The sequence below is a fragment of the Candoia aspera genome, chromosome 2 (genome assembly GCF_035149785.1).
Source record: "Candoia aspera isolate rCanAsp1 chromosome 2, rCanAsp1.hap2, whole genome shotgun sequence".
Classification (NCBI taxonomy): Eukaryota; Metazoa; Chordata; class Lepidosauria; order Squamata; family Boidae; genus Candoia; species Candoia aspera.
This window is the reverse complement of record NC_086154.1, coordinates 39,630,731-39,658,439: the sequence shown is the minus strand read 5'-3', so window position 1 is coordinate 39,658,439 and position 27,709 is coordinate 39,630,731. Positions and strand designations below refer to the sequence as shown.

The following is a 27,709-nucleotide window of genomic DNA, read 5'->3' as shown; positions in this document are numbered from 1 at the left end:
TGCTTCATTGGAATACCAGATGCATTATTCAGTAAAAAAAAAAATGCAGGTAATAACATTAATCAAGCTAATAAAAATAAACTTGTCCCCAGAGACCCTCAACAGTTGTAGTCCTTAAATTAATTTCAGTGAATCAAACCACAACTGTGAAATTGTCATTAGTATTTTTTTTAAAAAATACTTATTTTAAACTGGAAAGTAAGGGTTTCAGAAAGTTCTCTCCCAACAATAGAAAACTTAAATTACTGTATCATATTTAAGAGAATGAATACAAAGGCCTTAAACTCTTAGTTATAAACTTGCATAAAAAGAATTAAGATAATTGTAAATATGAATAACAGGCTTCTGATTTTCCTCTGAATTACAATGTTAAAGAAGTAACAAGTATGCCTAAATAACTTGCTTTACAAGAAACTGCCAATATCATTTTATATGTATGAAAATAAACACCAGGAAAAAAAAAGGACAGATAATCCTGGTAAAAACTTTATTATGTACAAGTAAAAATTATAATGTTAGAATTCAGTGAACAGCAACAACTAATATGAGAACCAGAGAAAGCCCTGCAGGAGCATGGAATAACAAGCAGATGATGGGAGTTGGGACTGCAGATATGTTTAAAGAATAGACTGATCTTTCTACTGTACTAATACTGTGGCTTTATTTCTCACAGAGGATCAGTCAGCAGCCCAGTTTTCTTTAACCTCATGCCATGGAAGTATGTTTGGTCTACAATTTCAAAAATTCTCAGCTATATCCAATTCTTGAACACATAGTTCTAATAGAGGGCTGCAATAACATTTCAGGGCTGCATGATAACCAATGGGACGTCACACAGTTGTGAGTTCCCCTGTTCATTTCAAAAGACAAAGGCCATTTTTCAAATACAAATGAGTTTCAATCTCTACCTTTTGAACTGCATCCAATGTACATAGTTTAAAATAGTTTTTATGACCACTCATTTCACATTGCTGAAAAAAGCTTCAGATTTGACAGATGAGCTCTAATACACATATAAATAGTGGACACAATCCATTTATGGTATTTAAGCATAGCTATGATCTTGCATAAATCTCATTAATTTGGACCATGTTCAAGAATCATTACAGGTTACGGTTATTCAACTATTGAGCACATTCTTCAGCTGTTATTTTCAGGTTAAAATTAACTGTATTATAAATATTCTCATGTATCCTGCAGGTTCAAATCAACAATAGTACATGTGAAGATTACTACTGCATTTTTTACTTTTAAATCTGAATTAGAACAATGAGAATGGAAAATATGAAGGCTTAAAGAACACGTTCTCAGCTGTAGCTAGAAGTATCATATGGCATATGACTGTAAACAAAGGATTTAGCACTTACATTGAGACAGCTGATAAGGAAACATCACAAGTGAGATCAGACTGTAATTCAGAGCCCAATTATTTATGTTTGTAAAACTCTACTAATTTTATTGCCCCTGTTTTGGCATGCCAAACAAAATAAAATGGAGGTCATTCTCTAGTGACAAAATATTGTACACCCTCTTACCTAAAGATACTCTAAACTGAACAATACTAAAGGAAATAATCCTCGAACACTATAGTATTTGAAAGGAGCTCTTCTGAAGCTCCTATTAGCTTTTTTACGAATTTGGGTAACTTGCCTTATGAATATAATGCATTTAAGTTGACACAGTAACTGTCATTTTCAGGCTTATAGAAGAACTGCAAGCTTGATCAATTTACTACATTTTCCTGCTTAAGCCCTGAGAGTGCCTTCAAGAGTTTCAAGTTGGGTTTGACACAGTAAGTTTACTCAGTAGTTCATTTTGCTGAACCCATTTAATTCTAATATTGACCAATTTGGAATCTCAAGTTAAGCTATCAGATTATGCTAGATATGCCTAAAACGTTACCAATATGATCTTGTCTGCTCAATTATTTCTGAAGTGCGTTTCAGGAGATATACAGCAGCACAGAGGCCTCCAACATTAACCCAGATTGTGTGAGACTTTTGCCACAGGTGTCCCATTTTTGACAATGCCTGAAATACAAAAGAATTCAAAATTTTTCATGAAGATTAGCAAATCAACTTCATTTGGTAAATAAATGCCTAAAGCTAAAGCCTTATTGCAACCCTGAGCTGAAATTTCCATTATTTTCAGTCACCAAATAGATATATATAACAGGAATGCAGTTATAAAGCCTGCTTCTGTTTCTGTTACAAACAGCCTTCCATCTTTAATTCTGAGGTATGTTTTCACAATCCAGAACTATACAGATTATAATTAAGGAAAAAAGGATGGGGGAATGGAGAAAGAATGGAATATTAGCATTCATTGTGAAGATGCCTTTTCGTTGGTATGCAAAGACATTCATTAGTGGGTAACCTACATTTTTAAAATTGTGTTGTTCTTCCCATCTATAGAGCCCACCACTACTCTCTTTTTTTGGCCAAGCTAGTAATACAAGATTTACAGTTATTACAGGCAGGTATCTTAACTTTGCTAATGCATACTGAGGATAGTATTAAATGGGAAGAAGAAGGGGAAATATACTGTACTTGGAGCTGTCTTTAAAGTTCCCCTTGAAAGATTTTATCTAACTTACAGTGCCTCATGTGCAAGCTGCAATTTATCCTGGGCAAGGTAAATGTGACCTCTTATCTAGCTTACCAGTGTAGAATTGGGCTTGTTCTCATGAATGTGGGATGGATAAAAACCAAAGATTACTGCTTTTGAAGATGACTTGGAAGTTACAGTTGGTACAGAATGCTGTAGCAGATCTAGTGGGGAGAGAGTCACTACTGCAGCGTAACAGTGAATCTGCAGACGCTGCACTGGGTACAGATAGGCTTCTGGGTCCAATTCAGACTGCTGGTTTTAGCCTGGAATACTTAGGAAACATTTCATCCTGAGGAATTCTGCCCATGCTGTGTGGTCAGGGAGGCAATGCTGAGAGTTCCAAATCCTCATGTAGACTTTTTTCTATGCGTCCCTGACATTCTGGAATACTTTTATGATTTATTTATTGGATTTATTAAGACTGCCTGACTCCACAAAGACTCTGGGTGGTTCCCAAAGGCGCACTTCATCCTTCCACTTCCAGTTTTTCACAAACCAGCAGAAACTGTTCTGTTCAGGCAGGGTTCTGAAGCTTAAAAGAGATGGTGGACTGCCAGTTCATTAGGATTTCCTAGCATATATTCTGTCCATGAGTGTTTTTATGTATGATGTTTTACTGGCTTTTATGGTATTTTAACATTTGTAAACAGTGTGGGATCTCAGAATGTGCCCTAGGTTCTTAGGGCTATAGTGTCTTTGTAGAAGATGCAGAGGATCTTGCTGATACAGTATTATATTATGATACCCTCCTCACTAGAATGGCTATGAGGAAAGCTTGTTTGATGGGCACACTGGTATCAATCTAACAGTTTAGGAAGGCTGGTGGTGGTGGAGAGAAATTGTAAGGCCTATAGGACAGTATGAAGATTTCAGGAGGAAACTTAGATTGTAGACTTTTCAGAGGTATTTGTCAAAAAAATACTGTGAGATGTGGATGAGGCTGTAGTGGCTTTGTATCTATTCAGGGCAATACTGAAAATTAAGAATATTTGGTAACTCTCAGGGCCCTGTTTTTCTGTATTCAACCCTGTTTATTGTGTTTTTGTCATTGTCTTATGACATGGGACTGTTGTATAATAGACATGAATGCTGGAAGTAATCAATGATTTCAAAATTCCACCAAGATAAAGCTGTGGATTGTTTCCTCTCTTAATCAGAAAGCAGCAGTCATCTGCATCTAGGTTAAGAACTGGCTCCTGATGCTGGGAGCTTATTAGCCTTTATTGTGGGCCCTGCATTGGTTACTATCTCAGTTCCAGGTAAAGTGCTGGTGTTAACCTTAAAGCCCTTTATGACACCTGGGTACCCACAGGACTGCCTCCTCCGATCAGATTTGGTACAGCCTGTTAGATTATGTAGGAAGAGTCTCCTTACTCTCTCGCATTTCTGGGATGTCAGGGGATCCAAAGCTAGAAGGGGCGGTTTCTCTGTAGCAGTGCTCATGCTAAGGAATGGGCTCCCTGCTGAGATCAGACTGGCCTCCTGCCTGGTAGCTCTTAGGAAATGATTAAAAACAGAGCTTTTTCAAAGAGCTTTCAGTAACATCATCTCTGCCTGTTCTTATTATTTTTCTCTCTCACTTTGTTTTTTGTTTTGGATTGTATGTTGTATTAATTCTGTTGTTGCTTTTATTGTGACAGTGTAACTGCTGAGTGTTGTAAGATTTTGGTGGGATAAAAATTGAATGAATGAATGAATGAATTCACATACTGCCACCACAGGCTAGCCATCCATGCCTACCTTGGCAAAGCATTTCCTATCTTCAGTCAGCAGCACAGCTCTCCCAGTCCTTGGTCTACAAATTCGGGCCATCTCCATAAGGCTAGAGGGGTAGAGATCCCAATTCTTTTTCTTGGACCCCATCCTACAGTGAAATTGATTATCAGTAGAAAATGAGTATCTTTAGAAGCGTTCACATCCTTGATTTCACCTCCATATTAGTGCTTGTCCAGCAATGGTATTTCACAAATGTTATAACAATTTAAATTAGAATGAGAAACTAGAAGAAGCCAGTAAGTTGTACATTGTGTTGTAATTGTGAGCTAATCACCAAATAACCGAATCATGATCACATGACAGTGGGGATGCTGCGACAGCTGCAACCACGAGGATCTGTCCTAAATACTTCTCGTTCAACGTCATTGTAACTCTGAATAGTGGCTGAACGAGTGTACATTAAGTGAGGACTATCTGTCGTTTGATCATTTATTACAAAACAAATATACGAAGGAAGACTGATTTTTTTTTTTTTTTAAATCATATGGCATAGCAGTTTGGTGTTCATGCTGCTTCTTCTTGCTGGGAAATCCTTGTGAGGTCCAGCAGCCAGATGTGTAGACTATTTAGCCGTGACAAGTCACGTTGCCTGGGGTGCACCACGAGGAGGCTAGTCTACGTTGCACCAAGTTGGGCTGAGAGGGAGTGACTGGCCCAAGGTCACCCAGCCGGCTTTCATGCCTAAGGCAGGACTAGAACTCACAGACTCCTGGTTTCTAGCCTGGAGCCTTAACCACTAGACCAAACTGAATGGGTGGAAGAGGAAGATGAAAAAAGGTGTGATTCGATATTGTTAATAATTTCTTTCACTTACTATTTCTTATACAAGTTTTATTATTATTGTTAAATGCTAATAGAATCTTACATTTGCTTCATATAGATAAGCTTTATGGAAAATCAGAAATCAAAATCTGCAAGAATTTTTAGCACAGATATAGCAATGGAGTTTGGCCTACAGAAATGTGCTACACTAGCAATAAATCAGGGTAAAATCAAGAACAGTAATGGAATTGAAATGCCAAATGGCCAAACCATCAGGAGCTATCAGGATGAAGCCTACAAGCATCTGGGCATTTTACAGTTGGGTAACGTCAAGCGTGGACAAGTTAAAAATGTGATTAGTAAACAATACATCCAAAAAGTGAGAAAATTGCTAAAGACAAAACTGAATGGTGGAAATCATCAAAGCCATCAATACCTGGGCCACACCTGTTATAAGATACACTGCTGGAATTATTAACTGGACACAAGCTGAACTGGACAGTTTGGATTGAAAAACAAGAAAACTCATGACTATTCACTATGCTTTACATCCCCATAGTGATATTGATAGACTGTACCTGCCCCGCAGTAATGGAGGCAGACATTTACTTCAAGTCAAACACACTGTCAAAGAAAAAAAGCACACATTGGCTGATTATGTAAAAGACAGCCATGAACAAACACTGATACAAGTTAAAAACTGGAACTCACTGAATGAACAGGAAATAAAAAGGAAATATTGAAATAATGTAATAAAAACACATACAGAATGCTGGCAAGGAAAAGCATTACATGGTCAATTTCTACATAAGATTGAGGGGAAAGTGGATGAAGATAAAACCTGGCAATGGCTTACAACTGGAACATTTAAAAAAGAAACTGAAGGCTTGATTTTGACTGCTCAAGACAAGCTATTCAAATTAATGCAATCAAAACCAGAATTGAAAAATCATCAAATGCTTCAAAGTGCAGATTGTGCAAAGAAGCAGAGGAAACAGGAGATCATATACTCAGCTCATGCAAGAAAATTACACAAACTGACTATAAACGACATAACACAGTCACCAAAATGATTCACTAGAACATCTGTAAAATTATCATTTGCCAGTAATGAAAAATTGATGGGAACATATAATTGAAAAATAGTAAAAAATGAGGAGGTTAAATATTGTGGGATTTCCAAATACAAACTGATAAAAGTCTTGGTGCATAACACACCAGATTTAACTGTGGTTGAAAAGAAGCAAGTGTGGATAACTGATGTGGCAATACCAGGGGATAGTAGAAGACAAAGAATTGGAGAAGATCACAAAGTATCATGATCTGAAAACTGAAGTTGAAAGATTATGGCATAAACCGGCAGTGGTGGTCCCAGTGGTTATTGGCACACTGAGTGCCACACCAAAAAGCCTTGGACAACACTTAGAAAATCTTGGCATTGACAAAATTTCCAAATGTCAATTACAAAAGGCCACACTGCTTGGATCCGCACATATACTACGCTGATACATTACGACATCCTAGGTTCTTGGAAGAACTCGAAGCGAATAAAGGTCAACACCAGCTAAAGAACCAGCAGCTGTGATTTCACATTGTGTATATAATAATAATGGTCACTGCTTACTTCAAAAGAAAACGTGATAGAAAATACATAAACAGAATAATTTCTCTAAATTATGCTTACTTTGCATAATCAAACACTGTATTACTAATTAGCTGGTGACATTCGGAAGTATTTCAATATACAATTCCATACCGTGGGACAGTAACTTTTTTGTCCCAATGGCAATTTTTGCATCTGACAATAAAGGTCAAGACCCCTCTATTTCTTAATGATCAACAGGGTAGAGGAGGAAACTAAAGAAACATGCAACATTTTGAATTTGGATAGTAATTCCATGATCAGTAATTCCCTCCCACCTGAAGGAACAGAATCATCCAAACAGATTTAATGGATCTTTACCTTTTTCCAAATGGTAGATCTGTTACAATGACATCCACAGAGCTGGTCCTCAGGGGGAGATTGCAGCTATCCCATTGGATGGTATCTATGGGCTTTCCTATAGAAGTGCTGTTATAAATTAAAAATTCCCATCAGCAGTAAGTTATTTCAAGGAGAAAGAATTGCTCAGATCTGCATATCCATGATTATGAATTGCTAAATATTTTCTATTATTTGGATGTTTAAAAAATAAATATGAGATTATACTACTTTGTTCTTAATTCTTACCTTTCTTCACTTTGAGTTTGCTTCAGTAAAGAGGAGATATTATTTGCCGTTTTCTTCACAGCTTGTGAATGGTTATCCCCGGCAATATGATAACAATTTGACCATACAGTAACCCCCTGTTAACAAGAAACAAAGTGAACTTGGCAATGTAGCAATGCATCCGAAACCTATTTCTGAAAAACAATTTATATTATATGTTTTCATAAGGAAAACAGAGAGTGATGCTTAGTTCACCACTGTCCACAGCACTCACTTTAGAGATGGCCTGGAAGAGAAGGGATTTGCTTGCAACAATCCATTTGTACTGTTGGGAGGCTGGGTTTCTAATAAATGGTAGAGCAGCCTGCTGACCTGCCTGACTCTAAATTGCCAGAAGCATTTCTTTGCTGTGTACATAAGAGCCTGCCCATAACTAAGTAGCGTATATTTAGTATAAATCTAACTGGTTAGGTTGCTTAAGTATATGAGATCAAGATTAAGAATTTCTTCCCTATGTCCCTGGCCTTAGGTAGTCCTCGAGTTACAACGGCAATTGGGACTGGAATTTCTGTTGCTAAATGATGCAGCTGTAAAGCATGTCACACGACCACATCGCTTAGTGATGGCAACCCCAGCAGTTCTGATTGCCATCGTTAACCGAATCCCACCAGTCGTTAGCTGAGGACCCACCCCGATCCAAGCCACTCCTGGCTTGGTCCATCCCAGCCCTGAGCCCCGAGGTAAGGCAAGGGACTGCCTCCTCTTCAACTCCCCTCACCCACCTGTCTCCCCCCAATCTCTTCTCTTTTGGCCACCTTACACTCTGCTGCCTCTGCAGCCTTGCCACCCTGCACTCCACTGGCCCTGCCAGCCTGCTGGCCTTGTCACCCTGCTTTCACTTTGCCATCTCCTTCCTGCCGCTGCTGCTGAGGTGCACCCTGCCTGGCTTTTCGTGAGGCAGCTGCTGGTTGTGACAGGCCTTCTTTCCAAGGCTGTGCCCGCCCCTTGTCCAATTGCTTGTGGCCTTCTTGCAAGGTTTTAGAAGCCTCAGAACCCTTGCAGGGGCAGCAAGGCCAGTGAGTGCAGGGCGGCAGGGGCAGCAGGCTGGCTGGGCCAGCGGAGTACAGGGTGGCCAAAAGGGCAGAGATGGGGAGAGATAGGCAGGTGGGGGGAGTTGAAGCGCCCCTGTGGTTATAATTGAGGGTGGGTTGCCAAGCACTCAAATTTTGATCACATGACCATGGGGGTGCTGCAACGGCTGTAACTTTGGGGACGGGGCGTCACTACCATTTGTTCAGCACTGCTGCAACTTCAAACAGTCGCTGAACGAATGGTCATAATCAAGGAGTACCTGTAGTGTAATCAGATCTGAGCTCAGCCTAGAGTAGAAACCAACCTGCTCTTTTGGTCTTCTATCATTTATTTGCTACCCTCTTCAGTCAGGCAGTACAAAGACAATTCCTTTTTCAAATTCAGCTACAACGTGCTATTAGAGTACAACACACAGCACTGCAGTCACTGAAGAGTTTAGGCAAGCCCTAGACTCAACACCTCCAAGAATCAGGATGCTGTAAAGATTCTAAAAAGACACGAAAGAAATACGTACCTAATAGCAGTAGTGATTTACATTATATATAAAAAGCCCAGACAAAATCTAAGATGTGCAGACTACCCCCCCACATCAGCAAGGAATAACTGATCTCTGACTTCCAGGTAAACATGTTTAAAATGGCTATATAACCCCTTCTTATAACAGGCCATATTTCGTAACAATTAACAATGCCATGCCAGAGCATCTCTGCATCCTGATAAGACTAATATGGCATACTAATCTCAGCTTCAAAGCTGGAAGCTGAAGTTGCCAGTAGATATACACATCTACTCAGAAACAAGAAAGACCCCACATGCTTGGGGGCAAGGAAGCAGGAAAGAGCAGTACCTCGATTGGTATAGCGCCTGTCCCACACATGGGATCAATTATTACATCAGCTGGCTGAGGATCACCCAATCTAAACAAAACCAGGATGAAAAGAAGCAGAATATAGTATTAAGACACAAAAGAAACACCCACTGACCATAGCAAGGACTGTGCGAAGAGCAAAATAACAGCAGCAAACAAAAACAGAAAGCAAAAGACTAAAATAAATACAAGCTTAATATCATTAGTGTTTTCATCTCCCTCCCCTCCACCTCAATAGTAGATAGCACCAAGGACATTTTTAGAGGTTTTTTAAGAGTGTCAATAGGCATGAAAATCGCGATGACCCTGTCAACACTTTATCTATCAAATTTATATACTTGAATTTTCAAAAAGCCTTTGGAAAAGTTCTTCTTCAAAGGTGCTTCAACAAACCTAGCAGTCATGGGATAAGAAGACCTTCCTTTTATGGACTATTGGTTAAAAAAGAGAAAGTAAACAGTAGGAATAAATGAACATTTTTCTCCAATAAAGGGAAGAAAGATATGGAGTCCCTTAAGGAACTCTGTTGGGACCAGTGACCATAAATGATCTTCTCAGGGCTAAGCTGTGAACAGGCCAAGTTTGTGGATGATTAGTTATGTGCAGTTATTCAGATCTGAAGTGGATATGGTGCTGGAGGGAAGGTGTGCTTGCACGGTAACTGTGCAGCATCAGGAAAATATATCTTTGAGCTCAGAAGCTGGTAAGGGAATGGTGATAGGGTGCAACCATTTTGTTGCACTGTGTCCATAACTCAAACATGTATTTTCTAGGGCTACTCAGTTACGCTACTCAGTTACCATGTGAACCCAGGAAAAGGTGCAGCTTCTTAAAGGAGGCATCAACAGGTATAGCAGTGTGCTTTCACCTTCTTAAGTGCCTTTTCCACTTCACATCTGAATAGCTGCACATGCATAATGGTTTGAAACTTTGGACAGCTCACTGAATATTCCTATGAAAAACATTAAAATATTCTGGACTGGTAAAAACTAAAAATTATCATGAAGCACTCCAGAAGGATCTCTAGCAGTTCAATTTAAGAATGTTTAAAATAATGCAAACTGGATCAAAACCTCATTTCACATATATATACTGACATGATCTGAGTTATCTATAGCTAGCCAGGAAAAGAATAGTGGATAATTTAGTGATGATGTCAACTCAGTGGACATCAAAGTGCTACTGCCGATCTTGTAATACCCATGTGTGTGTGAGCGTGCATGTGGTATGCCCATCCATATCTAGAATTCCATATACCAATGGTAGTCATATCTGAAAAAGGATACAACAGAGCTTTAAAAAGTGCAAAAGAGGGCAACCAAAATGATTTGAAGGCTTCAGTGAAAAGGCTATAATATTTGGAACTCTCTAGCTCGTAAAAAAAAGTATTGGGGGGGCACATGATTAACGTATATAAAATCACGCATGGCATGGAGAAAGTGGACAAGGAGAAGTTCTCTCACTCTCAAAACACTATGACTGGGATCATTTAATGAAGCTGATTGGAGGGAAATTTAGAAAAGGCAATAAAAAGCAGTTCTCGCACCACATAATTAATCTGTGGAATTCATTCCCAGATTTGGTAATGACATTGAGGTTTGGATGGCTTTAAAAGGAACTGAATAAATTTATGGAGAACACATCCATCAAGGTCTATTAGTCTCGAGAGTCAAGTATTATCTCTGGACATGGGCAGAGATACCACCTGCAGGAGAACAATGGCAGAAGGGCATGTCTTCACCTCCTGCTTGTGAACAATACAGAGGCATCTGGTTGGTCTCTAAGAAACAAATGCTGGACTAAGATGGAATTTGGCTTGATATGGCAAGACTATTCTTATTTTTTGAGATGTATCTAATTTTTTAAAAAATCCCAAATGCATTTTCCACTACTAGAAAAACAGCTGTTTGCATGCAGAGACAACCTTACATAAAAGGGAGGGCTCCTTCTACCCATAGAAGTTCTAACTTAGGAAAGTATTTCTGTTGGGGACCAAGTGACAAAGCAATGTTGCCACTACACCCTCTGCATATGTCCTCCCCTCCATAAAGATCCACTCTAAAGAGTTTCCCAGAACAGTGGGAAAGTGCTCCAAGTGCTCCAGAGGAAGAGAATCAGTAGAGATCACCCATCTCTTCCTGCTCCCACCGGCAAGAGCGTTCCACTCAGGCAACACTACTACCGGCAGAAAAATACCTGGACTCAGCGTATCAGAGGTAGTTGTTTTTGCACTATGATACTAATAGGCTGTAGTTCTTCACATAAAAATGCAATGAAATCACATGAAACTTATTTTTTAAATGAAGCAAAAGAAACTACAGTAAAACATCCTGTGGAATAGTTTTAAATATCATAATGTATAGAATACTAAAACATATACACACCAGGTCAGAATGTACGGTATATTGCACAGTTTAGGGTAGTATGTCATATGATTTTGGTCCAAATTTCAAATAAATCTTCACACATACCTCAGCATTCCATATGCAAGAGTGGAGCGAAGAGTTGTGGGCCCAAAATGTGTAATATTTCTTCTATGAAGACTCTCCTCTGTTAATGCAATCCCCACTATTACTTCATTATTGTGGATATTGAGAAGAACCTTGAGTAAAGTATAAGACGTACTAATATAGGATTTTCTAAAAATTTCTCGTTCACAGGCATATATCATGTTAGAGAGGGACCTAGGGAGTGTAGAAAAACTTGTCTGTCATAAATTTTGGACTACAACTTCCACAATTCCTTGCTATTAGATACATTGACTAAGGCTAATAAAAGTTGAAGCACAAATTACCTGGGGGGTATCAGATTGCCTATTCATGGTCTAAGCCAGTCATGAGTAACCTCTGAAACCTCTGGGGTTCAAGGATTGCCCTTTCTAACTGGTGAGGTCTAAAAAATGAAAGGGCTACATCTTATGTGTGGATAGAACTGGTTGTTAATTTCAAGTCATGCAGGTTTTCTTTGTTTAAAATATGATATGCCAGTGGTGGGAAACTATGCTATCCATTTTCAGCAATCACATTCAGAAGGTCCTCTATGGTTAGCAAAAGGAAACCGGGAGCTGTATATGACCCTGGGGCCAACAGCTTGCCTGCCCCTGGTCTAGACCCTCCATAAACACAGTTGTATTTGGGGAATAAAAACCCTGTCCTTCCTCACTGTAGTGTACACTATTCATGCATCAGGATCTTCTGGGTGAATACCAGCTGTCTGAATAAAGCAAAAAAGCTCAAATGCTACCCAAGTGGTGACCCCACTATTTTGTGTTCTTTTAGGAGCTGTGAAAAGGAGTAGGGTAGGGATAGGCTAAGCATCACAAGTTGCGTGGGTTTATTACACATGTGAACAGAGTTGAGTTGGGGGGTTAATGGTGGGACACTGTGCTGTTTGTTTTTGCTATTTTGGCCAGTGGAGCTCTGAGAACTAGAAAAAAGAAAGTCAAGGACTATGGTTGTCCAATCTTGAATTAATACCTTTATTTCCGTAGTTGTCTGAACTTCAGACAGTATTCAAAACTTACTGAGATGGGACTGAAGCAGTAAACCTCTGATTCATACAGCCCTATCTATTCTCTCCTGCTATAGCTGTGAAGAAACTGAAAACTTTCATTTATCTTCCTGACAAACTAAAATGCATTTGTGTTGCATCTAAATCAAAATAACTGTGATTACTCCTAAATATGTTACTTGAAATATAGCTGCTCCATACCTCATTGTCTGAAGTTAGACTATCTGAAATAACCCAAATTATCCAGTGAATCAGGATCAGATAAAGCATAGTGCAGCATTGTATTAGAAATCAAAGTTTTCAAGCTCTTTTCAGTTGCATCAGAGAAAAGTGGGAGCCCACAAGCCGAAAGCTTACTGTAGTTCACTCCCATAACGATAAATCATAGTTTACAGTACTATCTGAAGTAGCCCATTGCTCAGACACAGAGTTAAATCTTACTGTATTTTAAACTATTGTTCCCACTGAAGATGCAAGAGAAGACTTTCAAAGAATGAATTTTACCTCCACATCGAAATTGGTCATGTCTGCTTTCCACTGAAAGAAGTCTTGCACAGCTCCTCCAAAATCTCTTGCTGCCTCATCTGATTTAAAGTTGTGGTTATCACCAGCTCTATTGCAAGTTACCCGGAACTTCAGGGTTTCAGCTTCCATTTCATGCTTCCTGCCATCACCTGCTTCATTTCTGTTTTCACCATTGGATGTTAACTCTTCTTTGGGTTCAGACTGTTCATCATCATCGGATGGTTCTATTTCGTTAGTATTTTCTGGGTCTTGGACTTCAGCAGATTTGAAATCATTTTGCACAGGTTTTTGCAATTCTTCATTTCCCTCTTGATCCTTGTTTTTCTTTAGCTTCTCCTTCTTTGCATGACTGTGATGGTTGCCCTTATTTCGTCTAGTTTTTCTTTTCTTAAGACTTGTATTTAACTTCCATACTTCCAAAGAGTTGGTCCAAGGGAGTTTCTTAACCAACCCCTCTAAATCCTTTAGAGCTTCTTCCTATAACAATTTAATCAAAGTTCTGAGACAAACTCATTTTATACAGTTAAACATTTTCCATATTTGCTAATTTCAGAAAATGAATTCATTTTTGGAGAGCAGAGGATGGTCTGCTGATACCTGTGCATTCTGTCAGTGCTGATCAGAGGACTAGCTTCATGAATGTTCTCCAAATAATGCTTAGTTAATACCCACTAGGAGCAGAGTCTTTTTAATTTGGTGCAAATAATACAGAATGCCTCTCTGAGGAAGGGTCACATGTTATGTAGTTTCAAGTGACTTTTAAAATTTGAGTTAAATGGGATTGAATCTGCTATCATTTGGGGGCTTTTTAAAGCTTTTTATATGGCTATGTTTTTTTATTTTAGTTTCAGATTTATTTATCAAATTTTGCCACCGCCGCCCCCCAAAAGAGGAACTCTGGGTGGTTCTATTCCCCCCATTTTTAGATGGTTCTATTCTCCCCATTTTTAGCTATTTATGCTTTTTGTTTCTATATTGTTTTGATACTATGTATTAAGCATCTTTGGTTTTTCTCTTAAAAAGTATGGTGAGTATATTTCAAAGAGAAGCCTACAGTTCAGATCAAAGCCCCTCAAGTCTTCATTTTTACAAACTGTTATAAAGTCAATATATCATCAAATCAAACCTTTATTATGGTCAAAGTTCAGTATATAAAATCAACACAGGTTTGAAGATATGCTGCCTAAGTTTGCTTGTTTTTCTCTTCCCTATTTCTTCTTGCACTGTATTTATTAGACTGCACATCTAGAAACAGAAATAAAGCTTGGTAAATTGTAGAAGCTTTGGAGAATTAAAAAGTATCAATACTACCCCCAAATAATAGACTAAATAAATACAATTTCTTATCGCAATTTCTATGTATACCAAATTATATAAGGCTGTAATGCATCAAGAAATTGTGGTATTTATTTTGGGGCTCCAAGGACCTGCATGAGACACCAATGAACACCGCATTGTCAGTCCTTGTCTCAGAGCTCGGGAAGACCGGTTACTCCGCCATTTTTCCTGAAATGGTATTTATTTTGTCTATTATTTGGGGTTAGTATTGATACTTCATCATTCCCTAAAGCTTCTACAATTTACCAAGCTTTAGTGGGCTCTAGTGGTTAGTGGTTATAACCCACTAATTATTGAACTATTTTTGTAATTTAAAAATTGAATTTGCTGAGAAATATGGAGTGAAAAAAATAACTTACCTTAGTTTCTTTGAACTGATAATCTCTGAATTCTTGAACAACGACAAATAAATTGTCAACTGATCTTAACTGGTGAACCTGGATGAAATTACAGACAGTTCTTAATTTTGGACCAACCTCTTATTTTGTTTACAGTACAGGTTCAAGGTAGCACCTACATTTAGCTTCAGAACTTCCAATCTTCAAACATGACAGATGTAGAGTACACTGTACAGTTTTAGTTTGCACAGCTTCAAAACTGTACAAGCTAAAATTGCTGCATTCCATAGTACTATGTTTTTTTTAAAAATTGAGGATTCTATTTAAAAGGTAGAATATAAATCTACCAAATAAATTAAATATACTAGCAGGTATAAATCCATTACCTTATGTAATTTGGTATAATGTGCTGTACTATGCCAATACCAGCTTGGCTGGCTTCAAAAATGGTTGGATCAATTCATGGAAGTCATGGGGATCAATGCTGATTAGCCCTAACGGCAGTGTGACTGCCTCTGAAGGCCATCGGCTGGGAAATTAGTGGGCTTCCTTGTGCGGTTGGTTGGCCACTGTGAGGAGAGACTGCTGGACTATATGGATCAGTGGTCTGATCCAGCAGGGGACTGCTTATGCTTATAGTTTATGATCTTAATCCACTCACTGTGATTTGTAACTATCCAACTCTAACTTCTACAACAAACCATGATTAAACAATATGTAGTGTATGAACTAAGTCCCAGCATGTGAATTTGAGATAATCCAGCATAATCAGTGAAGTAATATTATAGAATTTCTTGCCATGAGCTGGAATGATTGTTAAGCTATAAATCTGAAATTTGTAGCCATTAGGAACATGTACATGTGGGGAACCTCAAGGAATATTGCAGCCTCAAACCAATATAGAAATAGCAAATTGCATAAACAATAAAATGTCCAAACCTTTGGAAGACTTATAACTGGAATTTCAAAGTAGATCTTCCCACGGCCCTTGCTAATTCTAGACTTTGATCCTAGTTTCTCTTGTACTTCATCAGCTGCAGTCAGCTCAAACCCAGTTGGTATAGTAGCTCCAATAGTGATCACAGCATCTTTAGGACTTGCACTGGAAAGACCTTCTTTATTCTCATCTAGTGGTGTACATGTGTCACTGAGATTCGCTTCAGATAACTCATCAGCAACCTTTGCAACTTCAGACATTCTGGCAGCCTGGTAGCTTTTAAAGACCTTCCATAAAGAAAATATAAACGAATAAGCAAACATCTAAAATAATTTGCTTGTTACAGTCTTTGAAACAGGAATAGGAGTAAAATCCAAAGCCAATACAAGTTCTTGTATTTTTATCCATGTAAAAACATGTGTTCATAACACACAGAGTATCTTTTTATGTAAGATAATTTGATGGTATTTATTCAAAATCAATTATACTAAATTCAGTGAGCTTACAAAATCATCTAATGAGGCCCTCCTCCAGGTTCCCTTACCAAAGAAAGTGAGGTGGACCTCTACAAGGGGGAGTGTTTTTTCTGTGGTGGCATCCCATTTATGGAATTCCCTCCCCAGAGAGGCGCTCACATTAGCATTATTTGGTGTCAGGCTTTTAATTGTATCCTAATTCATAGTTTTAGGTTTTGAAGGTTATGAATAGCCTTGTTGCTACCTAGTTTATATGGTGCTTTTATTTTGTACAGGTAGTCCTCGTTTAATGACTGCCCTGTTTAGTGACCATTCTAAGTCATGACAGTGCTGAAAAAGTAACTTTACGACCAGTCCTTCCACTTATGACCATTGCAGTGTCCCTGCAGTCCCATGATTGAGATTGGGGCGCTTTGCAACCAGTGGGCATTTACAACTATCACAGCATCCCACAGTCACATGATCACCATTTGCATGCTTCACAGCCAGCTTCCAACAAGCAGAATCAATGGAGAAGCTGGCAAGTTGCAGTCACGTGATGACTTGTTTAATCATCATGGTGATTTGCTTAACGACCATGGGGAAAAGTGACACCATAAGTCTGTCACAGTCATGTGATGGCTCGCTTAATGAGCACATCACTTAGTGACAGAGTTGCCAGTCTCAATTGTGGTTGTTAAGCGAGAACTACCTGTATTTTATTTGATTTTATTGTATATATTTTTATTCAGATTTTATTTTAGTGTGTTTTATTAAAAATCACCCAGAGTGCTTTGGCTATTGGATGGTTTAAAAATTAAAAATTAAAAATAAATATCTTGACCTGGCATATAGAAAACTGCAACTTGGAATGTAAAAAGAATAAATGATGAACATAAATTAACAAATCAAATGAAAAATAGATATGTGTCTGTGAAATTAAGATAAAAAGGGAAGGTGCTAATAAATCTAAATGAAGATGGACTGATCTTATGGAGCTGATGCTGTTAGGTAACATGAATAGTGGATGGGATGAGAATACAGAAAAAGTGATTGGGCAATTCAGAGATGCGGTAATAAATGAGAGTGGTGATTGGTGAGTAACTGCTTAGAAAAGATACACGGTTTAAGTATATTTATATATACACATAAAAAAGAAATGAATAAAAAAGCATTGATGTTTTAATCAGCAGGATTAAGAGGGTTAAAGAAAAAGTGGTGAGAGGTTCTGAATGTGGGACAGATCATTATTTGGTACCATCAAGAGTAGATTTGGAAAAAAAAATACATGGAAAGAAAGGAAAGATGTGAAAAAAACAAGATTGAAAAAAGAACTACAAGAAGGGAAAATACCAGAAAAAGGGTTAGAAGACAGATGAACTTTCCAACAGAATGACTGGAAAATGAGCATAAGGAAAGAATTATAATAATTGTAAGCATGCAAATGGAGGTTTGGTGGAAGGATAAAATGATATAGGCTGTGGATGAGGAAAAACTACATATAAGGAAGTTATTCTTGTGAAGAAAAATACAAGGATAAGAGAAAGCTACTTTATAATGTGCATAAAAATGGTTGCAAAAATGTACTCAAAGAAAGCAAGGAACAGTTATGATTAAAAGAGGCAGAGAAAATGCAAAGTGATTTTGGTATTGTTTGGAAGTGAATGAAGAGGGCTAAACAAGGAGTTTCTGCAGAGGAATTAAAAATGAAAGTGATGAAATTACTGAAGATAAAACCAAAGTGAGGGGGAATGCTAAAAGAAGTTTTTTAGAGATTTGAACGATAGCAATATGTTGAAGAGTGGAACTAAAGAAATGCTATTAACATTAATAGCATAAACATTAACATTCATTAATGCCCAAGGGAAAAAATGATTAAAAGGAAAACACAATGCTGTGAGAAGGTTGAAAAATGATTGTAGGACCTCAGAGTTTCTGGTGAGCTATCATGGTAAACTGACGTTCCTCTAGAATAGAGGGACACATTGCAACTGAAAACGGCACTTGAATGCAGGATTCAGGCTGCTGAAATCTCTCTGGAGGGAAGATTGCAAGATTACCCGTATTTACTCTGCACAGCTGTTTTTTTGAGGGCAAACTGCAGGAACTGCATTTTTGCAGTCAGCTTGTGATAGGTTTGGAGTTGTGAGATTTCATTGTGCTTATAGCTGCTAATGTTGCCTATATGGACTTTAAGTTCACCCAAGGCTCATCTCTTAATCATTTCAGATTTAATTTTTCTTTTTCTTTTGTGTTTTTTAAAGATTGAGAATCTTCAGTCTGGCAAGTTTTATTGAAATCACTGGTTGAGTCTCCTTCAATCCTTTTAAAAAAAAAAAGGAAGTTTAATTACAAGTGTAAAGATTTGTAACAAAAAATTTTTTTGGAATATACAGCAAAAGGATGATTAATGTTGGGTTTAGAAAGTTTTAAATGGATTAAGGGCTCAAATGGACTTGATTTAAGACAGGTAGGAACCTAATTGAAAGGATCCTTTCTTGTGGGAAAATGTCTTTGTTTATACTTCAAAATAACTGATGACACTAGAGGGCACCAGATGACTACCTTAAAAGAGATTTTTGATGAATGGGTGCAGGTAGTTTTAAAGTTATTTACCTTTATAGAAGAATCAGAAGGTGTTACTGAAGAGGAACAAGCCCCACTGAAAATTGAAATTGACTTGCAGGTGGATTTAAAAATGATAGCTTACAAGAAAATGATGGAAATAATAGATTTACAAATGAAACTAGATGATTTAATAATCAAAAAAGACATACAAATAATAAATCAGAGGAGTGATGTGGATAATTTTTTTTATATTGGATTTGCAAAAGGGATTTCCTGGAGTTGCCACATTGGAATTACAAGGGGGACTTGATAAAGATGTCAAGAACTTTGAGAGAAGAGACAATGAGAGTATGAGACAGCAGATGTCAGAACTTTCTTTGAGAAACTTAAAGATTGTTGGGAGAAAGAAATAAAGAATACAAAATTGGTTTATTTGATCAAGGTTAAAATAATGGGTTGCTATTTCTGGTAATGTTTAATGGTTTTTTGATTGGGACTGAATGATGATGTCTTAAAGATTTTGTTTATTTGAAGGAATAGGAGGGATATATTTAAATAGAAATGGAGATATAAATATAAAAGGAAAGATTCAAATTGGGTGTAGTAGTTACGTTATTTCTGATAACGCTTAATGGACTCTTGCTGATTAATATGGAGAGATGAGGTTTAAGAGGGGTTTATAGAGAATGGGGTGAGGTATGGGATGAAGAAGTGTTCAGTTTTATTTTAAGAGATAGTGATAAGTTGTTAATATTGATTATACTTGCTGGGGATGAAGGGGAGGCTTTTTTCCTCTCTTTTTTTTTCTTTTTCCTTTTCCTGCACTTTTTAATTTTAATTATTTTATTTTTAAAAATATATTCCTATAATATGTAGGTTATATTAGTTTTATTTGTATAATATAATCTTCAATAAAATTATTGGAAAAAAAGAAAAATGATTGTAGGAGCTGACAGTGTAAACAGAGATATATTAAGGTACAGATGTGGCCTACTTATAGAGCATCCTAGTGACGTTTTTAACATGTGTGAAGACGGCATCCATGCCTGGAAATTGGAAGAATGCTATTTTTCTTCTATACAACAGAAAAGGTAGCAAAAGTAAATGCAAAAATTACAATGGGATTAGTTCATTATGTGTTCTTTGGATGTGTTTGGCAGAATTCTGACTGAAAGGATAAAGTAATAATGAGCAGAATTTTGGAAGTATAATGTGCATTTATGCCAGAAAAGTGGTACCAGATTTTTGCTCTTCAGCAAGTCACTGAGAAACTTATGAGTTAATTGTATGTTTGTTGATTTAGAGAAAGCACATAAAATGAATAGGCTTGAATTATGGAATGTTTTGCACAAATATGGGGTTGAAGGTTAGTACTAATGCAGTAAGAATGGTAAATCATGGAAATAAAAGTGTGCATGAAACTAGAATGTTTAGCAAATGGTTCAACACTGAGCTAGGAGTAGACAAGGATACGTAATGTCCACTTGGTTGTTTAATGTACTTATGGATAAACACATAAAGATTGTGGGGATGTTACAGATGTGTTAGCTGTGCACATCTGCATGTCCTTTTGTACACAGATGATGCCATGTTGGCTGAAAATTCAACTGATTTCCAGTGGATATTAAATAAACTGTATAATACAATGAGGAGTATGGATCTGAAAATTAATGAATTTAAAAAAAGGGCAGAAAGTAACGTGTAGCCTGTTGTATGGAATAAATGATTGTGGGAAGAAACAAGAAATACCTACATATAAAAGTTGTGTTTGCCCACTTTGTTATTTAAAAATGAGAGTCTGGCATCTCAGAAGAAAGATGAAAGCTGGATGCAGTGGGTATGGATTACTTAAAAACTATGTGTGGTAAGAAGAAATTAGGATTAAGAGTGGGGTACAAATGTGGACTGAGTATAAAGAGAGCCAGTTTGGTCTAGTGGTTAAAGCACCAGGCTAGAAACCAGGAGACTGAGAGTTCTAGTCCTGCCTTAGGCCTGAAAGCTGGCTGGGTGACCTTGGGCCAGTCCCTCTCTCTCAGCCCAACTCACCTCACAGGGTTGTTGTTGTGGGGAAAACAGGAGGAGGAAGGAGTATGTGGTATGTTCACCGCCTTGAGTTATTTATAAAAATAATAAAGGTGGGATAGAAAATATATAAATAAAAACACTTGACTGTACAAAAGAAGCACAGGTGAGGTGCGTTGGCCATACAGAGAAAACAAATGAGGATCAAACTGCAAAGCTGGCAGATGAAGAAAGAACGGATGGCTGGAGAGGAAGATCAAGAAAGCCGCGACTGGAGGGAGCTGGCAAGGTCCTAAAATACAGACACATTTAAAAAAAGGTGAAATAAGGACAGTTTGCGAGGACAGGAAGATACGGAGTGTCAAAGATGTGGATCTGTAATATTCCTTTTCCTAGCTATCGCCTTATTTCTTTGATTTACCATTTCTTATCCCTGTTCTGGGCTTTACGGAAACTGCTTATCCTGACGGCGAATACTGTGATGAGCACGTACCTCGGTATGCTGGTAAGAAATCGGGCTGCTTTGGGTTTTTCAGCCAAATTTAGAGAACACCCCCGCCCCACCCCACCCCCCAGTCCCAACCGACGCCAAGTGGGTGGCTTCGGAAAAGAAAAGGCTCTCCCTCCCCACCCGGTCAGGTCTGCCTGCCCGCGTACCCTGGAGCCCGAGGCGCTGCGACGGAGCGGGGAGAAAGAATCGCGGCCACGCCGGGAGAAGCCGAGGCCTGCGCGGGGCGCCCCGGCTTTCACGACGACCCGGCACGCTTTCCCCCGTCACGCCTGGGCACGCGGAGCACTCGCAGCCTCTTCCGGGAAACGGAGAGAGGTGGCGCGCGGACGCTTCCTGACGAAAGAGTCCACGCGACGTTGACTTGGCTTGCCCCCTGCGCGGAGACAGCGCCGCTTGGTGGGCGGTTCCATCTCCATGCCATGGGGAGTCTGCGTTGCCATAGAAATCCAGCGCGAGGATTTCGCCAGGGCGGGGTACGGGTCTGGCGTCTGTTGCAGCTGGACTGGGCTTGTTCCTTGCTGCTGGCCGAAAGGAAGGCTGGGCTCTTTCCCTCGGTTGCAGCTGCAGCAGCAGCAGCAGCAGCAGCAGCAGCAGCAGCAGCAGCAGCAGCATCCGGGCCATTTTTACTAGGGCAGTGGCCCCTTAGTAAGGACACTTAGTGGCTTCCCCCCACCTTTTAAAGGAAAATTAAAACGTTTCCTTAAAAGGAAGCATCCTTAGGTGAAATGGACCAGGCTTAGACTGGCTGGGTTGAAAGAATCGGGATGACCGGTAGGTGGCAGCAAACAAAATGAGTGGGTTTCGTAGGTTTCATGGTTTTGCTGTTCTCTAAGGGCTGGGTTCACATTATACACTGAACCACAAATGAGGAAGCGACATTTTAACCTAGTTCAATGTTTCTCAACTTCGGCAACTTTAAGATGTGTGGACTTCAACTCCCAGAACTTCCCAGCTGGCTGGGGAATTCTGGGAATTGAAGTCCACAGATCTTAAAGTTGCTGTGCTTGAGAAACACTGATCTAGTGTATTGCACAAGACCACAGTAGCGTCCCAAGTCTGTTCCTGCTTTTTTCCTCTCTCAGTGGCAAGATCCACAGACGGAAAAATTATGATGCATTTGTCTGTATGTTTTCATAATTACCATGACTAAGAGAACTTGTGGTTTGATTCACTGCCCAAGCTTACAGATGACTAAATGGAGCTAAGAAAAATTTGATGTATTTATTTCTAAGCTAGTTATCTCCCATTTTCAAATACAGAAAATATATAGCAGCAAAATAAAAAGTAATGGAAAACTGTATGTTGTTGTTGTTTATTCGTTTAGTCGCTTCTGACTCTTCGTGACTTCATGGACCAGCCCACGCCAGAGCTTCCTGTCGGTCATCACCACCCCCAGCTCCCCCAGGGACGAGTGTGTCACCTCTAGAATATCATCCATCCATCTTGCCCTTGGTCTGCCCCTCTTCCTTTTGCCCTCCACTCTCCCTAGCATCAGCATCTTCTCCAGGGTGTCCTGTCTTCTCATTATGTGGCCAAAGTATTTCAGTTTTGCCTTTAATATCATTCCCTCAAGTGAGCAGTCTGGCTTTATTTCCTGGAGGATGGACTGGTTTGATCTTCTTGCAGTCCAAGGCACTCTCAGAATTTTCCTCCAACACCACAGTTCAAAAGCATCTCTCTTCCTTCTCTCAGCCTTCCTTGTGGTCCAGCTCTCGCAGCCATATGTTACTACGGGGAACACCATTGCTTTAACTATGCGGACCTTTGTTGTCAGTGTGATGTCTCTGCTCTTAACTATTTTATCGAGATTGGTCATTGCTCTTCTCCCAAGAATTAAGCGTCTTCTGATTTCCTGACTGCAGTCAGCATCTGCAGTAATCTTCGCACCTAGAAATACAAAGTCTTTCACTGCTTCTACATTTTCTCCCTCTATTTGCCAGTTATCAATCAAGCTGGTTGCCATAATCTTGGTTTTTTTTTGAGGTTTAGCTGCAAGCCAGCTTTTGCACTTTCTTCTTTCACCTTCATCATAAGGCTCCTCAGTTCCTCTTTGCTTTCAGCCATCAAAGTGGTATCATCTGCGTATCTGAGATTGTCAATGTTTCTTCCAGAGATTTTAAACCCAGCCTTGGATTCCTCAAGCCCAGCTTGTCGCATGATGTGTTCTGCATACAAGTTGAATAGGTAGGGTGAGAGGATACAGCCCTGCCGTACTCCTTTCCCAATCTTAAACCAGTCCGTTGTTCCATGGTCTGTTCTTACTGTTGCTACTTGGTCGTTATACAGATTCTTCAGGAGGCAGACAAGATGACTTGGTATCCCCATACCACTAAGAACTTGCCATAGTATGTTATGGTCCACACAGTCAAAGGCTTTAGAATAGTCAATAAAAGAGAAATAGATGTTTTTCTGAAACTCCCTGGCTTTTTCCATTATCCAGTGGATATTGGCAATTTGGTCCCTAGTTCCTCTGCCTTTTCTAAACCCAGCTTGTACATCTGGCAATTCTCGCTCCATGAATTGCTGAAGTCTACCTTGCAGGATCTTGAGCATTACCTTACTGGCATGTGAAATGAGTGCCACTGTTCGATAGTTTGAACATTCTTTGTTGTTGTTTATTCGTTTAGTCGCTTCCGACTCTTCGTGACTTCATGGACCAGCCCACGCCAGAGCTTCCTGTCGGTCGTCAACACCCCCAGCTTCCTCAGGGACGAGTCCGTCACCTCTAGAATATCATCCATCCACCTTGCCCTTGGTCGGCCCCTCTTCCTTTTGCCTTCCACTCTCCCTAGCATCAGCATCTTCTCCAGGGTGTCCTGTCTTGTCATTATGTGGCCAAAGTATTTCAGTTTGGCCTTTAATATCATTCCCTCAAGTGAGCAGTCTGGCTTTATTTCCTGGAGGATAGACTGGTTTGATCTTCTGGCAGTCCAAGGCACTCTCAGAATTTTCCTCCAACACCACAGTTCAAAAGCATCGATCTTCCTTCGCTCAGCCTTCCTTATGGTCCAGCTCTCGCAACCATATGTTACTACGGGGAACACCATTGCTTTAACTATGCGGACCTTTGTTGTCAGTGTGATGTCTCTGCTCTTAACTATTTTATCGAGATTGGTCATTGCTCTTCTTCCAAGGATTAAGCGTCTTCTGATTTCCTGACTGCAGTCAGCATCTGCAGTAATCTTTGCACCTAGGAATACAAAGTCTTTCACTGCTTCTACATTTTCTCCCTCTATTTGCCAGTTATCAATCAAGCTGGTTGCCATAATCTTGGTTTTTTTGAGGTTTAGCTGCAAACCAGCTTTTGCACTTTCTTCTTTCACCTTCATCATAAGGCTCCTCAGTTCCTCTTCGCTTTCAGCCATCAAAGTGGTATCATCTGCATATCTGAGATTGTTAATGTTTCTTCCAGAGATTTTAACTCCAGCCTTGGATTCCTCAAGGCCAGCTTGTCGCATGATGTGTTCTGCGTACAAGTTGAATAGGTAGGGTGAGAGGATACAGCCCTGCCGTACTCCTTTCCCAATCTTAAACCAGTCTGTTGTTCCGTGGTCTGTTCTTACTGTTGCTACTTGGTCGTTATACAGATTCTTCAGGAGGCATACAAGATGACTTGGTATCCCCAGACCACTAAGAACTTGCCACAATTTGTTATGGTCCACACAGTCAAAGGCTTTAGAATAGTCAATAAAACAGAAATAGATGTTTTTCTGAAACTCCCTGGCTTTTTCCATTATCCAGCGGATATTGGCAATTTGGTCTCTAGTTCCTCTGCCTTTTCTAAACCCAGCTTGTACATCTGGCAATTCTCGCTCCATGAACTGCTGAAGTCTACCTTGCAGGATCTTGAGCATTACCTTACTGGGATGTGAAATGAGTGCCACTGTTCGATAGTTTGAACATTCTTTAGTGTTTCCCTTTTTTGGTATGGGGATATAAGTTGATTTTTTCCAGTCTGATGGCCATTCTTGTGTTTTCCAAATTTGCTGGCATATAGCATGCATTACCTTGACAGCATCATCTTGCAAGATTTTGAATAGTTCAGCTGGGATGCCGTCGTCTCCTGTTGCCTTGTTATTAGCAATGCTTCTTAAGGCCCACTCAACCTCACTCTTCAGGATGTCTGGCTCTAGCTCACTGACCACCCCGTCAAAGCTATCCCCGATATTGTTATCCTTCCTATACAGGTCTTCTGTATATTCTTGCCACCTTTTCTTGATCTCTTCTTCTTCTGTTAGGTCCTTGCCATCTTTGTTTTTGATCATACCCATTTTTGCCTGGAATTTACTTCCAATGTTTCTAATTTTCTGGAAGAGGTCTCTTGTCCTTCCTATTCTATTGTCTTCTTCCACTTCCGCGCATTGCTTGTTTAAAAATAATTCCTTATCTCTTCTGGCTAACCTCTGGAATTTTGCATTTAATTGGGCATATCTCCCCCTATCACTGTTGCCTTTTGCTTTCCTTCTTTCTTGGGCTACTTCTAGTGTCTCAGCAGACAGCCATTTTGCCTTCTTGGTTTTCTCTTTCTTTGGGATGTATTTTGTTGCCGCCTCCTGAACAATGCTGCCAACTTCTGTCCAGAGTTCTTCCGGGACCCTATCTACTAAGTCCAGTCCCTTAAATCTATTCTTCACCTCCACTGCATATTCCTTAGGAATATTAGTGAGCTCATATCTAGCTGATCTGTGGGTCTTCCCTAATCTCTTGAGTCTGATCCTAAATTGTGCAAGAAGAAGTTCGTGATCTGAACTACAGTCAGCTCCAGGCCTTGTTTTTACCGACTGTACAGATGTCCGCCACCTTTGGCTGCAAAGGATGTAATCAATCTGATTTCGGTGTTGTCCATCTGGTGAAGTCCATGTATAAAGCCGTCTCTTAGGTTGTTGGAAGAGAGTGTTTGTTATGCAGAGTGAATTGTCTTGGCAAAATTCTATCAGCCTGTGTCCTGCTTCGTTTTGTTCTCCCAGGCCATACTTACCTGTAATTCGAGGTGTCATTTGACTGCCCACCTTAGCATTCCAGTCTCCTGTGATGAAAATAACATCTCTTTTAGGCGTGTTGTCCAGTAGGTGCTGCAGATCCTCATAGAACTGCTCTACCTCAGCTTCTTCAGCATTTGTGGTTGGGGCGTATATTTGGATCACTGTGATGTTAGATGGCTTGCCCTGAATTCGAATTGAGATCATTCTATCATTTTTTGGGTTGTATCCAAGCACTGCTTTAGCCACTTTACTATTAATTATGAAGGCTACTCCATTTCTTCTGTGGTCCTCTTGTCCGCAGTAGTAGATCTGGTGGTCATTTGATGTGAAGTGGCCCATTCCAGTCCATTTCAGTTCACTGACGCCCAGAATGTCTATCTTTAATCTTGACATCTCACCAATAACCACATCCAATTTGCCCTGGCTCATAGATCTTACATTCCAGGTTCCAATGGTGTGTTGATCCTTAGAACATCGGATTCGCCGTTCACCACCAGCACCGTCGGCCGCTAGCCGTCCTTTCGGCTTTGAGCTAGCTGCGTCATCACGTCTGGGGCTAGTTGAGCTCATCCTCTGTTCCTCCCCAGTAGCATTTTGACCATCTTCCGACCTGGGGGTCTCATCTTCCGATGGTATACCGACATATCTCTGGTTGTACTGATCCATTTAGTTTTCACGGCAAGAATACTGAGGTGGGTTGCCATTACCTTCCCCAGGGATCACATTTAGTCTGACCTCTCTGTCATGACCTTCCCGTCTTGGGTGGCCCTTCACGGTTTAGCTCATGGCATCGAGGTGCTCAAGCTCCAGCACCACGACAAGGTAACGATCCTTTGCTGAAGTTTTATATGTACATTCTTAGAAAGAAGTCGCACGTGTTTTAGCAGAACTTATGGCTACTTAAGAACTGGGTATTTAGGACTGCGATATCATTGCTATTGATCAGGGACAAATCAAAGATCTTTTCCTAGTCTAACTCATCATTTTCAAACATCCTTAAAATTAATCCTCTTTTCCTAATTACAGTGTGCAACATAGAACGGGTTTTTTTTATATTCCTTTCATATTAGCCATCAGAAGTGGCAGTCTTTGGCACGAAGTGAGATAAACTCCTATAAAAATGACACTAATGGGTGCCAGCTGTGAAACCAGATTTAGATGGACGGTACCGAGTTATTTTCCCTATGAAAAAAAATCTTGGGCAAC

At 39.6% G+C, this 27,709-nt stretch overlaps 1 protein-coding gene across 2 annotated transcripts; it reads right to left on the bottom strand.

Annotated features, from left to right (window-relative positions):
- Positions 1-464: 464 nt before the first annotated feature.
- THUMPD3 (THUMP domain containing 3) lies at positions 465-21,823 on the bottom strand. 2 transcript variants are annotated; one of them, XM_063291625.1, is made up of 10 exons: positions 21,668-21,823; positions 15,968-16,252; positions 15,050-15,127; positions 13,332-13,829; positions 11,789-11,919; positions 9,297-9,366; positions 7,379-7,494; positions 7,112-7,219; positions 4,351-4,474; positions 465-2,030 (listed from the first exon to the last, which is right to left on the bottom strand). In XM_063291625.1, exons 2-10 carry the CDS (start codon positions 16,223-16,225, stop codon positions 1,899-1,901), a joined length of 1,515 nt encoding a protein of 504 aa, XP_063147695.1. In that variant the 5' UTR covers positions 16,226-16,252; positions 21,668-21,823; the 3' UTR covers positions 465-1,898. The 2 variants fall into 2 exon arrangements, with proteins under 2 accessions (XP_063147695.1, XP_063147693.1); XM_063291623.1 differs by lacking the exon at positions 21,668-21,823 and adding an exon at positions 21,504-21,657.
- Positions 21,824-27,709: the final 5,886 nt, after the last annotated feature.